The sequence below is a fragment of the Capricornis sumatraensis genome, chromosome 8, assembly GCF_032405125.1.
Source record: "Capricornis sumatraensis isolate serow.1 chromosome 8, serow.2, whole genome shotgun sequence".
Lineage (NCBI taxonomy): Eukaryota > Metazoa > Chordata > Mammalia > Artiodactyla > Bovidae > Capricornis > Capricornis sumatraensis.
The window spans coordinates 26,290,407-26,306,451 of NC_091076.1; the positions used below are offsets into that span (position 1 = coordinate 26,290,407).

The following is a 16,045-nucleotide window of genomic DNA, read 5'->3' on the forward strand; positions in this document are numbered from 1 at the left end:
AAAATTAAAGAATCTTTCTACAATGGTGATGGGGACCGTGGGCATCCAAAGCCATGATGTGAAATCCAAAGAAGGCGAGGAGCTCATGGCTGTAGGGCTATTTCCACCCTCCTCTTCTCCCCCCTTCCTAAAAAACACTCCTGCATCTTTTTTTTTTAGTTCACCTTCTATCAGGGAGGAGAATATTAGCTTCCTTATGTCATTTAGTTATTGGGAAGACAGACTGAGAAATACTGGTTACAGTTTTTCTTGAAGAAGGAAAAAAAAAATCCAGATTCCCATTTGTTCCCTGGATCTTATGTCTGGATCTGAGTTGTGAACGTCTCTGTATGTGGATACAGGTATTTTTAAAGGCTGCCGTGACTTGTTTTGCACGAACTTCACGTTGTGTTCGCAGGATTGCAGTGCTCCCAAGGAAATGAATAAACAACCAGCCAACAGCCTGGAGGCGACGGTGCCCCTGGGCCACCACGATGGCCCGTGCGCACCTAGGACGAGCCCGGAGCAGGAGCTTCCCGCGGCCACCGCCCCGCCGCCGCCGCGTGTGCCCAGGTCCGCTTCCACCGGCGCACAAACTTTCCATGCTCCCGACGCGCGAGCCTGCGAGGCCGAGCGGCCCGGAGGAGCCGGGGCTTGCAAACTGAGTAGCCCGCGGGCGCCGGCGGCCTCGGCGGCTCTGCGGGACTGGAGCGAGGCGCACTGTGTGCAGACCGCCCCTCCTTCAGGGGGAGCCGGGCCCGGCAACGCGCTGCCTTGTAAGATTCCCGCCCTGCGGGGCCTGGAGGGGGATGCGAATGTGAGTGTGGGGAAGGGCACCCTGGAGCGGAACAATACCCCGGCCGTGGGCTGGGTGAATATGAGCCAGAGCACCGTGGTGCTGGGCACGGATGGAATCACGTCCGTGCTCCCGGGCAGCGTGGCTACCGCTGCCACCCAGGTAAGCAGGTCGGGCTGGAGCCGCGCCGCCTCCTGCTCCCCAGCCGCGGGAGAGGCGAGCCAGGCCCAAGCGGGTGCACGTGTGCTGATGGGGAGACCGGTTGGCAGTGCCAGGTGATGGATGCGGGAGGCAGCTTTGGGGCTTCGGAAACACGCACTGCGCTGGGGGGTCGCTGGTTCAGCGGCGGGAGGGCTGCCGCAACCCTGCTGGAGGGCTCGAGACCTCGGGAGCTGCCACTATCTGCCCCTTCCCAGCCTCAGTGGTAGCGGCCATCCAGGTGCAGACTCATCACGCAGTCGAGGCGTTTAGATTCTCACCCCTTTCTGCAGACAGGACTCCCCCTCTTGCTAACCACTGGATCTATTTTTTATTTTTTAACTTAATTTAAAAAGGAGAAGAAAATAAAGAGAAAAACCTGGGCGGGGAGAAGGGAGGAATGATGGCTTAGTCCTGTGGGCTTTGTACTGCAAGTTACGGTAATCGTGAGAACTCATTTGATAAGTGGTTTATATGAGGCCGCTACTGAAGTTTAAGCCTCAGAGCCTATCTTTTCTAAAACCTGTACCTAATTTCGTGTATATATTTTTCTTAGAGTACTCCTCTCAATTGTATAAGCTCCAGGCCCTACAAACCTGGATTCACCTGTCCATTTGATCCTTTAGGTTCAACCAGAGGCATGAAAAACCCTCAAAGCAAATCCCAGTCCTGAGCGGGGGAGAAGGCAGCTGTTGCTGGTGGCCCCCCTCCCATACAGGCCTCTGTCTTCTCCCACTCCCTCCAGCCTCTCGCCTCCTTCTCTGATTTCTTCCCTCCATCCTGTTTCATAGACTTCAGCTCTTCCTTTCCCACTGCGGGCCTCTCCACAGCCTCCTCTCCTCTTAGCTCAAGGGCTAAGCCTATGTATCCAGTGGAGGTGGGGGGGCGGGTTTCTTGAACCAGAACACCTCCCTGTGTGAAATCTAGGGTTAATGGAGCCCTTCTTAGTTTCTCTAGTGTTTGTAGACTCTCTCTCTTACACACACACATACACACACAGTTTTCCACACAGCAAGAGCTCAGCTGTTAAAATAACTAGAAATGGATGTAAGCTTAGGCTTTCCCACGCGCCCTAGCTCTTGGGGTCCTCTTCCGGAGTGTTTGACTGTGTGCATTAACTGCCTGTGACAGCATGTGCCCAAGAGTGTGACCCCAGGTGGAGGCAGAAAATTTGTCTCACATGTCTTGCTTAACCTCCGCACTGCGGCAAAAGGAGCCGGAACTCCCACCCTTTCCAGCCCTGGAAGAATTGAAGGGGGAGGGCGCTGGAGACGGTATGTGTGTGGGAGGTGTGTAGCGGGGACATTAAAGACGGTCAGTGTAGATCAAGCCCTGCCTTTCCCTATTTTCAGCTCTGCCCATCTTTCTGATTCTCGTCTTTCTGCCACCCACCTTGCCCCTCCTCCTCTCTCCCCCAGACCTCCTCCCCATCTTGCCAGCTGCTTCTTTATCCTCCATGGCCTGTGGAACAGTGTGGACAGGCCAGAATGCTAGAATAGGAGGTGGAGGGTAATGGAGGAGGGAGAAGGTGACTGAGAAGGACTGGGGCTCAGGTCCCTGGAAGCTCTGTGTCGTGTCCAGGTGTCCCGAACACTTTCTGGGTTTATTTGCAGTTTTTCTTTCTGCTTTACAGTAAGACATTCCAGAACCAGGGACTGCCCTAATAGAGCATCTTAGCGTGTGCTTGGAGAGGTGAGCCCCCCAAACCCATAGACTGCAGGAGCAGGAGGGTGCCTCGGGAGACTGTGATTCTGAACACTTCAGTTTACAGATGGGGACACAGAAGCTCCAAGAGAGCCAGTGGCTTGTCTGGGGTTATCCAGCTGGGTAGGATAAAGTGTAGACCAGAACTCAAGGTTTTTGATGTCCCGTCTCTTTCCATGTCTGTTTTTCTGTCCCCCTCTTGTTTCACCCCTAAAGCTCCCTCCTTCCCATCTCCCTTTCCCGAGAGCTGAAAGGCGCCCCTTCAATGAGCTGAGAGGCAGCTTCTGCCCATAGGCTTTGGAGAGAGTGATGCAGGGGCTCTGGCTGGCTTCAGGCATTGCAGCTCTCTTTCTGGCCTTAGCATGGAGTCCAAAAGAAAAAAGAGAGAGAGAGAGAGAGAGAGAGAGAAAGGGGTGTGTTGAGGAATTTGGGGAGGTAGGGGATGTTTAGGAACCTGCTTGCTGGGAACCCTAGGCATGATATTGGGGCCTGCTTGCCAAAGGATATGTTAGGGATGGAGGGATCTGCTTGCAATCAACCTACAGGTTCAAGGTTTGGGGGAAGTGCTTGCTGGTGTGACTTGACTGCGGGATTTGCGGAAAGAGGGGGTTCAAGAGTCTCTTGAAGATGGATCTTCACATCAGAATTGGGAGCCTGCCTGCTGAAAGTGTGCAGGGTTGAGGGGTCAGGGCCCTGCCTGCCGATGCATCCTCGTGTGAAAAGTGGGGGCCTGCTTGCTGGGAAGGACCCTCAGCTTTGAGGGGGGAGAGGGGTGGGATGGGACCTGCCTGCCGGTCTACCTAGGGCTGTGATCCGACAATGTGCTTTTCCGCCCCCAGGAGGACGAGCAAGGGGATGAGAATAAGGCCCGAGGGAACTGGTCCAGCAAACTGGACTTCATCCTGTCCATGGTGGGGTACGCAGTGGGGCTGGGCAATGTCTGGAGGTTTCCCTACCTGGCCTTCCAGAACGGGGGAGGTATGGCTTTTCCGCTCTTTCCCCCACGGCGGGGTGGGCACTTGGGGGTTGGCGGGGGACGCAGAGCAGGAGATACAGAATCTGGGACTTAGGCTGAGAGAGGAGGCTCCGGGCAGGCCCTTCACACTCCAGCTCCATCCCCTGTAGGCATCTGTGGGAAGCCAGAGAGCAGGAGCTACCATACCTGGTTGGTACTAGATCCAGGAGGCCTTTATCTGGAGATGGAGCTCAGGGGCGAGATGGGTTTCCACAAGGCCCCATTGTCCACTTGGGAGGCTGGGTCCTGATTCAGGTGAACACTGATGCAGGCGAGCTCAAATCCTAATTTAGCCCACAAGTATTCGGTACCCAGTGCCCTCCTCGCACACGAATAGTTTTAGAGCCAGGAGCTGTGCTGTCCTGGACATCAAATTAAGTATATGGTAAGATAGTAACCTGGAAATCTGAGCCTACTGGGCACTTGGGTCGTGCAGAGGACAGATGCAGGCGAGCCAGGATGGGCGCGCAGAGCGGCTGGGGGCTGTGCTCTTGAGAATCCAGTAGAAGCGCTCACACAGATACGTCCTCTTGGGAGCAAGCAGGACTTATTTTGACTTTAGCAAAAACAGTTTCCGTTGCATTTGTCCTCACTGGGTGGAGGGAAAACCGTTTCTAAAATGGAGTGGGCACCAGTCACGCACGCACCAGCTGCCAGGCCTCTAGGATCCATTGAGCCTCTCCTGTACCCATTGAGGAGGAACCCGGCACATCCAGGGTCCCCTTTGCTTGCCCTGGCAACACTGAGGCACCACAGGGCGGGGCTAAGCCAAGCCCCCTTTACAAAAAGGAATTTGCACCTCCTTTCTCTTTCACAGCTTCTCAACTGGACCAAGGAGATAAGAAATGCGCCCCTCACCCTATCGGGTTAGGTAGCTTAAGGGTTTGGGTTTGTTTTTTGGTCTCTGGGTGAGCTCTCCAGGTACGGGGAGGAGGGACAGGTGCAGAGCCACGTGACGATGAAAACGGAAATATATGTTAACACCCCTCCCCCTAATTCCAAATTAGGACACTGTTGACAAGTATTTATGAGGAGTGCAGGGTGGTTGCGATCAGGGAGGGGTGCCCTGGAAACAGAAGAACGCACGCTGATCACACACCGACTGCTGCCCCAGCTGCGCTTCGGCTCGGTTCTCTGCAGGGAGTCCCCAGACCAGGGTGCTGTGATTAAGCTTCCAGTGCCAGAAAAGGGGGCGGACAGCCAGGGTGGGTGAGGGAGGGAGTTCCAGTCCGGGGAGCACGGCAGCTTTGCAGCCAGAGGCTCTGCTGCACCAGTGAGAAGGGCCTGAGCTTTCCTCGTCCGCGATCTGGGAAATACAAAGATCTGAGAAAAACCACGATCTGAGAAAAACTCTGGCTGCATGGGGAGTTGAGTCTGGCTACCAGGGGGGAAGGCAACCTCTTCTGCAAACACTGGCTCCAGCCCCTTCAAGGGGATGGAGGGGAGGAGGTGGAGGGCTGGCTCACTCCCTCCCTCCCTCCCAGGAACAAAAGAGAAGGGATGCATGATCCACATCTTTCATGAAAATCCATTCAGGAGAGGATAAAGCAAGAGCCCTGGTTTTACTCCCCAGCGGTCCCTGGCCTTCCTCCTCTGGAGAGGCCCTGCCAGGAAAGGTCCTTCCAGCAGGAGGAACTGACAAGAGAAAGATCAGCTTTCCTTCTGTGGAGTCCAGTGTTCTGGGCTCTGGTGTCGAGTCCCCAAATTGGTTCTGACTGTGCAACAGCCCTCCCTGGTCCAGACCTTTCCAAAGATCATGGCTATTCCCCAAGCTCCTATCAAACAACCCCAAAGAATCCTTGAGGATGAAGAACCCCCAGGAACCCTCAGCCAGTCTCTGGAGACCTGCCAGCTCCCAGAGCCCTGGCCTGGCCATTCTAGAGAACAGAGAGGAAGGATCAACATCATCAGAAGCCCACAGATAAGACACCCACATAAATATTGTCAAGTACCCGGTGTTGGGAGGGGAGGTGCTGGGGAAGGGTAGAGAAAGGAGACTTCCTGGAGGAGGAGGCATTTGAGCTGACCTTGAAGGACAGAAGGGACTTCTCACATGGAGAAGGAAGTGGAGTCCTGTGTGAAGGCTGAGGTGGGGGGCGGGGGGAAGGATGTCCCCACCACCCGTCTTGTTGGTAGAAGGTGTGCAGGTGACTCAAGTCGAGGGCCCCTGCAGTCTAGCTTAGCAGATTTGGAGAGCTGGGATGCCAATGAGATTTCACCAAATCGGAGTCCAGCAGCGAGTCAGAAGTGTGGAGTGTGGATTTGTTGATCATTGGAAGGAAGGGCTTCATTTGGGGACGCTGAATTACTAGACTAAGAAAAAGAAAAGAATAGAGTGCACTCAGCGTGCAACCCTCAACGACGCACCCAATGGGGAATTGAAAAGAACAGTGTGATTGCAGGGAACCCTGGCACTGTTTAGAGGATGCTCCTATCCATCCCTGGGTGCTTGCAGTTGAGCTGGAATATCAAAAGCTTCCTGGAGAAGGCAGGGAGCTCGCTCCCCGAAGGGGAGGATGGAGCCTGCCAGCCTGGGCCTCTCTGAGCTCTCACCTCCCGCTCTCTCTTTCCAAGGTGCTTTCCTCATCCCTTACCTGATGATGCTGGCTCTGGCAGGGTTGCCCATCTTCTTCCTAGAGGTGTCCCTGGGCCAGTTTGCCAGCCAGGGGCCGGTGTCTGTGTGGAAGGCCATCCCAGCCCTGCAAGGTGAGTGCTCCCTGCTTCCCAGCTGCCTCAGCCCTTCCCTGCCCTCTCTGGCACCAAATGGCCCCAGGGAGTGAGACCTGCTTCTGTGGTTGGGAGAACCCACTCCTTCCTTCTCTAGTTGATCAGTTTCACCACTGGGGCCCTCTGAAGAATGGCCCGAGATCATCTCGGGCATCACCCTGTTCCTGGCAGCATGTCTCGATGTCCTGGTAGACACAGAGTCCACTCCACTATTAATGTGTCCATTGTAAGAGGGAGCCAGCACCTACATTCCCCGCCCCTGCGCCCAGCCATAAGGATTCCACAGGATCTGGAGGAAACGAATCCCTGAAACTTTTGCTTCCGCAGGCTGTGGCATCGCAATGCTGATCATCTCTGTCCTAATAGCCATATACTACAATGTGATTATTTGCTACACACTTTTCTACCTGTTTGCCTCCTTTGTGTCTGTGCTGCCCTGGGGCTCCTGCAACAACCCTTGGAACACGCCAGAATGCAAAGACAAAACCAAACTTTTATTAGGTAAGTTTGGATATACCTGCACCAGGCGAATTGTTCATTCATTCATTCATTCATTCAGGGAGGATGAACTGAGTGCCTGTTATGTTTGTCAAGTTCTATACTAGATGCTGGGGGTACAGAGATGAGAACCAACCTCGAATATAGTTAATTCTAATATTTAAGGAACTCATGGCCTAGGCTGGGTAATCAAATTTTTGTTTGCTCATGAATAGCAGGAGTTTTTGTTGAAAATGTAGAATTACAAGTTCACCAAGTAGTCTGATTTACTAGATTTGGCTAGAGTGGTGTCCCCTGGTGACTTGTGTGCATGGTACAGTCTGTAAAGCAATGAAGTCTAGAGTCTAGGAGAGTGAGGCATGTCAGCCTGGGTCCACACTTCACACGATGCTGCCCAGAGCATGCGGTAACGCAAGAGAACAGACGCTTGACCTACAGACCTCTGATAGAAAGGAATGTAGCGAAGTGCCTAGAAGAGGGGAGGCTGTCTGGGGAGGCGGGGAGTGTTAACACTGATTCAGACCTGAAATACTCTGGGGCTGGGGCTTGGGGGAACTGTCAGTTTGTTAGGTCAAGGGCAAATGTGTGGCAGTGAGGAGGGGCAGGGCAGAGCGGCTGGCATGGCTTCCGGTGTGTAAGGCGTTTTGCCCCTGGTGGTACGTGCCTTTGCATCGGGTAACTTCTCTCTGGGTCTCAGTTTTCCTCATTTGAGACACAGAAATGCTAACAACATTCTTCATGGGCTTACCTCATGGGATTGCTGAAAGGAGAAAAGTGGAGGATGTGATCCTAGTTGGAAAGAGCACGAATGGAAGGTGCTAGTATCAGATGCCTTTGAAGGTGCTGTTCATTTCCTGAACGCCGGTTAGCACGCAGTTTCTTCCTTCCTGGCACGTCTGTCACTCCCTTCAAGCAGTCAGAATCCTGTGTCTCTTAGTGGTGGCCCCCCAGCCCAGCTCTTTTGCCTGGACAGCCCGCACGCTGCAGAGCAAGGAAGTTCCTTACACGCTTTGAGTGTGTAAGAGAGAAAGACGACCCATCCCTCACAGCCCGACACCCCCCCCCCCCCCAGAGATGCACGTTCGTAAAGGCGGGAGCTCACACTGGAGTGCTTTTACACACCCGTGCCTGGAGGCACACAACACATGCAGCCTCCACCTGGACGGGATTGCAGGAGGACTGATGATGGAGACATGCTCATCAAATTCAAACCCAGGGCAGCTGACGAGCTCAGGACGAGGATTTGTGGGATTCCCTGCAGTGGGGACAGGCACGGACATGAATTTGAACAAACTCGGAGAGATGGTGAAGTACAGGGAAGCCTGGCATGATGCAGTCCATGGGGTCCCAAACAGCCCAACACTACTTAGCGACTGAACAACAGCTGGTGTGGGGCCCACTAGCGGAATGACGAGGAGTAAGTGCCCGTCTAGACTCTCTGGGCTTCCATGCCTTCATCTTTACAATCTCCATGTGGATGAACTCTAAATTTAGGAGCAGTGGTTCTCAGCCCAAGCTGTTGCACATGGGAATCACCTGGGAACTAGCAAATCAAGACATCACTTACAGTCAAGCCCAGACCAAGTAAATTGGACCCTCCGAGGATGAAGCCTAGCACTGCTGCTGCTGCTAAGTCGCTTCAGTCATGTCCGACTCTGTGCAACCCCATAGACGGCAGCCCACCAGGCTCCCCCGTCCCTGGGATTCTCTAGGCAAGAACACTGGAGTGGGTTGCCATTTCCTTCTCCAATGCACGAAAGTGAAAAGTGAAAGTGAAGTCGCTCAGTCGTGTCCGACTCTTAGCGACCCCATGGACTGCAGCCTACCAGGCTCCTCCGTCCACGGGATTTTCCAGGCAAGAGTACTGGAGTGGGGTGCCATTGCCTTCTCCAGGGGATGAAGCCTAGTACTCTGTAAAGCTGTATGTTTACAGTTCCCAGGCACACCCAGGAGTAGGAACCACCAGGCTTGCTCTTGCCCACGGCCCTTAATTAATCTTTCCTTAACCATGTTTGGAATGGAGTGCCCACCTTCTTGCCCTGTGCTCCCTACCAGCTCAGAGCCACCTTTGCAAAGCCACTGAGAGAACCCCACTCAGTAAGCTGGCTGTTTGCAGATTCACCATTGACAATCTGCTGCTGGAATGGATTCCGGAAACTGGTTGCCATTTTGGCAAAGTGCATTGTCCAGGATGTGGGGTCTGGAGTGGAGAAGAGCCTCAAGTCATCCCAGTGCCCAGACTGTCCATCCAGGATTGTGTCTGGGACAGAAGTCACTTTCTGAAGGAGCGCCCGCTTGGGGAGGGTTGTTGCCTTGATCCAGCCTCCAGGGAAGCTTCCCTGGGCACTTCCATCAGGGCCTTCTGGGGTCATGGTGATCGGTGTCTTGCAGCTGTCCCTTGGGAGGGATGGTAGTTCAGAAACACTGTTCCCTCTGCTAACAATATCCACTAGTATTTATGCAACACAGTGAGCCTTAACAGTAATAGCAAGCATCACTTACTACACATGAACCACCATGTTAAACTATTTAATAACTCATATTACCAATGTTAGGATGGACAACAAGCAACATATGGGTTTAATTGTTATTTCCAGTTTATAGGTGAAAAATCTAGAGCTCAAGTGCATAAAGCTAGCTCTGTGGTAGACCTAGGATTGGATCCCAAGTTTGCCTGCCTCCCAAGGCCATGGTCCCAACCACTCCTTAGCCTACACAGCAGCTTCTTAAATGATGTCTCTGCTATTCCTAATTAGAGTCCTATGAGTCCCAAGAGGCAGATGACACGGTCACTGTGTTACAGGTGACAAAGTGGGCTCTAAGCCTCAGAGAGTGGAGTGCCCAGTCACATGTCTCCAGGCAGAGACAGCACCAGGATTTGGGTCTCAGTGACCCCCGATTCTCTGCTCATCCAGGGCTCCTGAAGGCTTTATTCTGTTATCCTTGGCAGAGTGACATCTGTCCGGGTGTTTGTAGCTGAGATTCTATGGGGTTTAAAAGAAAGCTCATTTGAACAGTAGTTTTGACTTAGTGATACCACTCCTGGGGATCTACTGTTAAAAGAAAACCAAAGACACAGGTGAGGACTATTCAAGGTTGTTCATTGTAGTCACATTTATAGCCTAGGAAAGCACGGGAAACAGTAACAAAAATTCAATAATTCCATGGTTCAAATAAATTACAGTGCATTTTTAAAGACTAAAGAATACTTCATAGTCTTTAAAAATGAATATGCGTAAAACATAGGGAAATCATCAGCACATCAAGTTAAATGTAAAGGCAGGATACAGATTCATAGTGTAATTTTGTTTTTACTAACAATGATGTGCTGGTAGAGAATGTATAGGAAAGAAACACACACATATTACCTGGTAGATCTGGAGCCATTCTGTTTTTTTCTTTTTCCCTAGATTTTCTATCAGGGACACGTATTTATTTTATGGGTGGAGAATATATATGTAGATGCATACATATACATTTATATAGTGTGTGTGTGTATTTTTACAGCAACCTGAACACAATGCCTGGGCCAGGCATGTGCGTGCAGGCATTGCTGGTTTTGTGGAATTTTTTTTCTGGCTCATAATATCCCAGAGAACATGAAAGGTAGAGTGAAGACATTATACAGCAAAGCACCTTATGGTACAAACTGTAAAAACGATGCAAGCTCTGAGCAGAGAGAGAAATGAACACTTTTCATTCTATTCCCTGGAAGCATGTGGACAGGCTTAGAAGATCTTATCTCATTCTTAGCCGGTAGTTTAAGGTAGTTTAATGTTTTTTGTTTGCTTAAAGTGGAGATCTCAATTTCCCCTCTCTCAATGCAACCCCTCCATCTGCTCTTTGCTGGGTTTTGTAAGCTTGACCATTTTCCATGACCAGGGACAGGCTATCCTTTTCATAAGTATTGACCCTGTGGTGTCCTAAAGTGACTTAGAAAAGGGGATGACTTGCAGAGACATAGTCAACTTTGTAGCCCCATTTTTCTGCTGGACAAGATGGGAGTTCAAGGGCTTCTGTGCTGACCCACTGGTTAAGACTCCATACTCCTAATGCAGGGGGCACAGGTTCGATCCCTGGTCAGGGATCCTGCATGCTGCACAGTGTCACCAAAAATTAAAATAAAATAAAGGAATCCAGACAATGACGTCCCAGGCTGCCTCCCAGTTGGCCGTTCTGAGAGAGGCTTGTTTTTGTTGTTCGGTCACTAAGTCTAATCCGTCTCTTTGCAACCCCATGGGCGGCAGCAGGCCAGGCTTCACTGTCCTTGTTTAGGAAGTGGAAAAACTCCCTCCCCTAGTGCAGTGTTCCACAAATGACCTTCCAAGCTCATCCACCCCCTTATAACCCCATAACCATCCTACACTGTGATAGCGGGCAGCTGGTCCCAGGAAAGCGGGATAGATTCCCTGGCCATTATGACCTTCACTTACAGCAGGAAGGGCTTTATCCCATGGCCCCTGAGCTCTGCTAGGGACACACTGCCTGGGACCCTCCCCTCCCCCCATCACTCAGGTGCCCGGACCCTGGTATCTGCCCTGGCTCAGTCCACCAGAAGAGCTTGCCACACATTTCTGAGGTGTAGATTGTGAGAAAGGCTGTTTTCCTTAAGGACATTCAATCCTCTGGGTATTTGTAACGTTGAAGGGCTAATCCATGCCCTGCTGAGTGAGACCAGTGACTGCTTTTTGAAATTAGGAGCTAGCTGGGTCACCTAAAATGGGAATCGCATAAATACCATTTCTATTTCTAGAATGGCTTAATTTGCATTAGAATTTTAGTTCAACGATTCCTTTTCTACCTTGTCTTTCGTGTGCTCTCATTTATTCATAATTGCCCAAGTAAAGAGAATCCTTCCAACCGCTTCCAGTTCAGCGCGATCCTTATCGCGGTTCTTTGTTCAGGGTTGCTGGGCCGCAGAGCTCGCTGACGGCAGGGCCGGTCGTTCTTTTGCTGGAGGACCTGAAGGCTCAGTGCGCTGGGAAGCGCGCTCCTGCCGCCCAGTGGTGAGAAGGGATATTGCAGGAGGCCGCAGTGCCGCAGGGACGCTGTGACCTTTACTGCGGCGGTGAGTGGTAATCCAGACACGCCCAGAGACGCTCGCTAAGGAAGCTGCCCACGTGTTCCTCTGTGGCAGATTTGGCAGCAAGGGATTTTGAGTTTGCCCGTGCATTAGCGATCTCTTCCTAAAGGGACATGGATGGTGCTTTAATTGCCTTCATTCTGGTCCCCGCTGGGGAAAACAAATGCTTCCTTGGTAAATAGTTGATCGTTTTGAGCTCAGAATCCCCCTGAAACTGTTATTTGATCCGAGAAGATAATATTGAGCGAGAAGGTTTTTTTGAGAACTCTCAAAGTGGTGCTTCTCAAACCCCAGAGATTTTGTGGGAGGCATTTTGCAAAGTTCACAGACATTTTTGGTTGTCGCAAGTGGGGCAGGGGGAAGATAAATATTCCTGACATCTAGTGGGCAGAGGCCAGCGATGTTGCTAATATAATACCCTGCGATACTCAGGACAGTGTCCCCACCACAGAGAATTTTCTGATCCCAAGTGTCAGTAGTACTGCTGTTTAGGAAACCTGTGGTCTAAAGAATCAATCAGAGGTAAGGGGTTCTTATTATTACAGCTTTAAATTTTATCCAGCTTTCTCAGATATTCTGGAGAGGTTGTGTGGGAGGCGTTAGATGCTTTATGGCTGGCAAGTGGAATTGAGAGACGATGCTGGGGATCAGAGATGCTCACCCCATGAAAAGGTGTAACAATGACATTTGCTTTATGGCTAAATTTTACGGGGTCCAGCTGTGTGCTAGGTGTTGCGTGCGATGGTCTCATTCATGACCTATCTCACTTAATCTGGTTCTTGGGACAGCCTTCAAACTAGACACTTTATGATCAGAAAAACGGAGGCTTGGACAGATAAAGGAACTTGTCCAAGCTCTCAGAGCTAGTGGAATTCCTGAACCCACAGTTCCCACTTTGCTGTGCCACAGAAGACGTGCATTTGGAATCCATGCACCAGATCTAGGCTGCATGTGTTTTTTGTTTGTTTGGTCCACAGTGTTTAAAGATAATCTGGCCTTATTTCCAATATTTTGAAATGGAGAGACTTCATGGAAATATCCAGGGTTTCTGCATCTTTTATCAGAACACCTGGAAAAGCATGGCAGGATTGGCTGGTGCAATCATCGCTCGATGTTCACGGAACTGGTTCCAGAGCCCTTTCAGATACCAAAGTCTGCAGGTGTTCCCGTGCAGGATATAAAGTGGTGTAGGACAACGAAAACAGCATCCAGCCAACCTCCACTGACATTTCAGTCTGCAGTTGGTTGAATCCGAGGATATTAAATCTGCAGATACAGAGGGAAGATCATACTCTCTGTTTTAGTTCAGTTCAGTTCAGTTGCTCAGTCGTGTCCGACTCTTTGCGACCCCTTGGACTGCAGCACTCCAGGCCTCCCTGTCCATCACCAACTCCTGGAGTTTACTCAGACTCACGTCCATCGAGTCAGTGATGCCATCCAGCCATCTCATCCTCTGTCGTCCTCTCTGTTTATCATAACTTTGTACCCTCCATTGTATATCTTTCTCATTTGTGTCACCAGCCTGACTCTTGAAGGTGTTTCAGTTTATGTTCCCTGCTTTCTGCTTCCCAGTAGAGTGGTTAAAAGCATGGCCTCCAAGGAGAGAGTGACTGTTTGCCTCCTGATTCTGCTGTGTGACCTTGGCAAGCAACTGCCCTTCTCTGTGCCCAGTTTCTTTATTTGCAGCTGTGAATCAAATCAGCTAAGACATGGACAGAGGAGCCTGGTAGGCAGCAGTCTATGGGGTCGCAAAGAGTCGGACACGACTGAGCGACTTCACTTCAAGACATTTAAAATAGTACATGGTTAAGTGCTGTGTAAGTGTTAGTTATTGTTGTTAGTGTTACTTTCACATCTTTATACATTAAATATCCTTTGGCATTAATCCTGGTGGACTCTTTATCTAAAATATCAATCAAGGGATCATAGAGACATTGTAACATGACTAGAAAGACTTCAGCTTCTTCCTGTGTAAAATGAGGATGATGATAGGCACTTCCCAGGGTTTCGGAGGCTTTTATGAGATGATAATTGGCAAAGCTTCCAGCAAGGTGCCTGACACACTGACTCATCTGGTTAGTTCCCTGACCCCACCCCAGCCTAGGTCAGGCGTTCTCAGCCTCTGCACTATTGACATGTGGGGCCTGGATAATTCTCCATTGTGGGGGTTGTCCTGTACATTGTTGGGTGTTCAGCAGCATCCTTGGACTCTGCCCACTAGATGCCAGGAGCACCCTGTTCCCTGAACAGGGACAACTGTGTCCTCAGACATTGCCAAGTGCCCCCTGGTGGACAAATTCGTCCCCAGTTGAGAAGCCCTGTTGCAGACTCATGAGCTCATGTTAGTGTGCGGAAAGCACGTGGCACGCATATTTAGGGGACCTCTGTGTGTCAGCTGTCACGCCAGGCACTGGGTTCAAGGTGAGCTTATTAGTGGGTCTTCTGTGGTAGTAGCCCTTCAGCTTTGTTGATGTCTGATTAAAATTCATTTCCACAAGCCGTTTATTCTTTGTGGAATCATAAGGATCTGGGTTTGAATCCTGCTTCTCGTTAGCTGTGTGATTTTGGTAGAATCACCTAATAACCTCTTTGAGCCTTTTTCCTCATCTTAAAGATGGAGGCAGTGGTACCCACAGCATAGGCTGCTCTGAACCTCAGGGTAGATAATGCCTGTAAGTGCTTAGCATGTAGAGAGCGCTCCAGAAAGAAGTGCTGTTGTTACCAGGACCAGGCACAGTTGAAGCTGGTACCAGGGGCTCCAGGACGAGTAACACACAATTTTGGGGCTCATCTGCATCCAGCTTTGCTCAGTTAATACCTTCCCAAAGTGACTGTCCAATATTTAGGAACTATTTTAGCTTTTGTCTTTAAGTTGCTGGAAAGACAAGTGTCTATTTTTTGTACAGATTTCACTGTGTTTTCATTCCATCCTCTCCTGAACAGATTCCTGTGTGATCAATGACCATCCCAAAATACAGATCAAGAACTCGACTTTCTGCATGACCGCCTATCCCAACTTGACAATGGTTAACTTCACCAGCCAGGCCAATAAAACGTTCGTCAGTGGGAGTGAAGAGTATTTCAAGTAAGATTTTTTAAAAAACACTTTCCGAGAGAAACCCAGAAAATTAGTGAATATCCAACCTGTGGACTTGAGGGATGGGCTGCCTCTCTCTGCACCCTCCTTGCCCGCTGGGCCAGTGCACCAGGGCTTCCATTTTACAAGAGATGCTGGAAATCAAATATGAATTCTTATGTCTCTCTCTCATTTTAAATGTTAGCAAATCAATTAAAGTGAAACACTGATGTCAAATAAGATGCATAGGTCAGCAGGCCCCTCATTTGCGGCCTCTACTTAGATAATGAGAAGTGGCCATTATATCCCTGCTGGTTTTCCTGAGTGCCATGAATTCCTATTCCAAGTTTCCTCTCCTGTATGGACTCCGAGGGTACGTGAGCATTCCCCGTAGAACAGAAGGGGCAGTTAGGCTGAATGAGGGAAAAAATCCCCTCTACAGATAACCTCGACCAGTGAGGGTGGGCCTTGATTCACCCTGAGCATTGAGAAAGGAGCCTGACCCCGTGGTTGGCTGAAATCTGATCACATAATCACGTGGTCAGGGGTATTGTCGATCTCCTCCAGGGGATCTTCCTGACCCAGGAATCAAACCCACGCCGTTGATATCTCCTGCGTTGGCAGGCAGGTTCTTTACTTCTAGTGCCGCCTGGAACGTGGTGTGTGTGGTAGAGCGAGCTGTAAATCTGCTTTTGGTGGCTTTGCGAGTCCTCTGGGACCATCTTAGTGCTCCAGAGGGACTGTTATCAAGAGCTTCTCTGGGCCCGTCCGACATCCCTTATTAAACCATGGAGTGGTTGCGAAGGCCAAGGGGCTGTGGAGTCATTGATTAGATGATCTGCCCATTGCAGGGTGGGGACCTGGGGGCTGGGGGACCTTTTCAGTGCTTGGGAAATACGGCCCCTGAGGTTTGGGAGCCGAGGCTGGTCCCACGCTTGGTGACTTCTACTCTAGCCTTGAGCCCAGGGG

The 16,045-nt window shown here is 50.8% G+C and overlaps 1 protein-coding gene across 1 annotated transcript in view; it reads left to right on the plus strand.

The window, feature by feature from the left end:
• Positions 1-418: 418 nt before the first annotated feature.
• SLC6A5 (solute carrier family 6 member 5) overlaps positions 419-16,045 on the plus strand; it is a 51,015-nt gene continuing 35,388 nt past the window's right edge. Inside the window, exons 1-5 of the mRNA XM_068977037.1 lie at positions 419-937; positions 3,517-3,655; positions 6,267-6,398; positions 6,747-6,920; positions 14,944-15,085. Coding sequence (XP_068833138.1) covers positions 419-937; positions 3,517-3,655; positions 6,267-6,398; positions 6,747-6,920; positions 14,944-15,085 — 1,106 coding nt within the window. The remainder of the gene's footprint in view (positions 938-3,516; positions 3,656-6,266; positions 6,399-6,746; positions 6,921-14,943; positions 15,086-16,045) is intronic.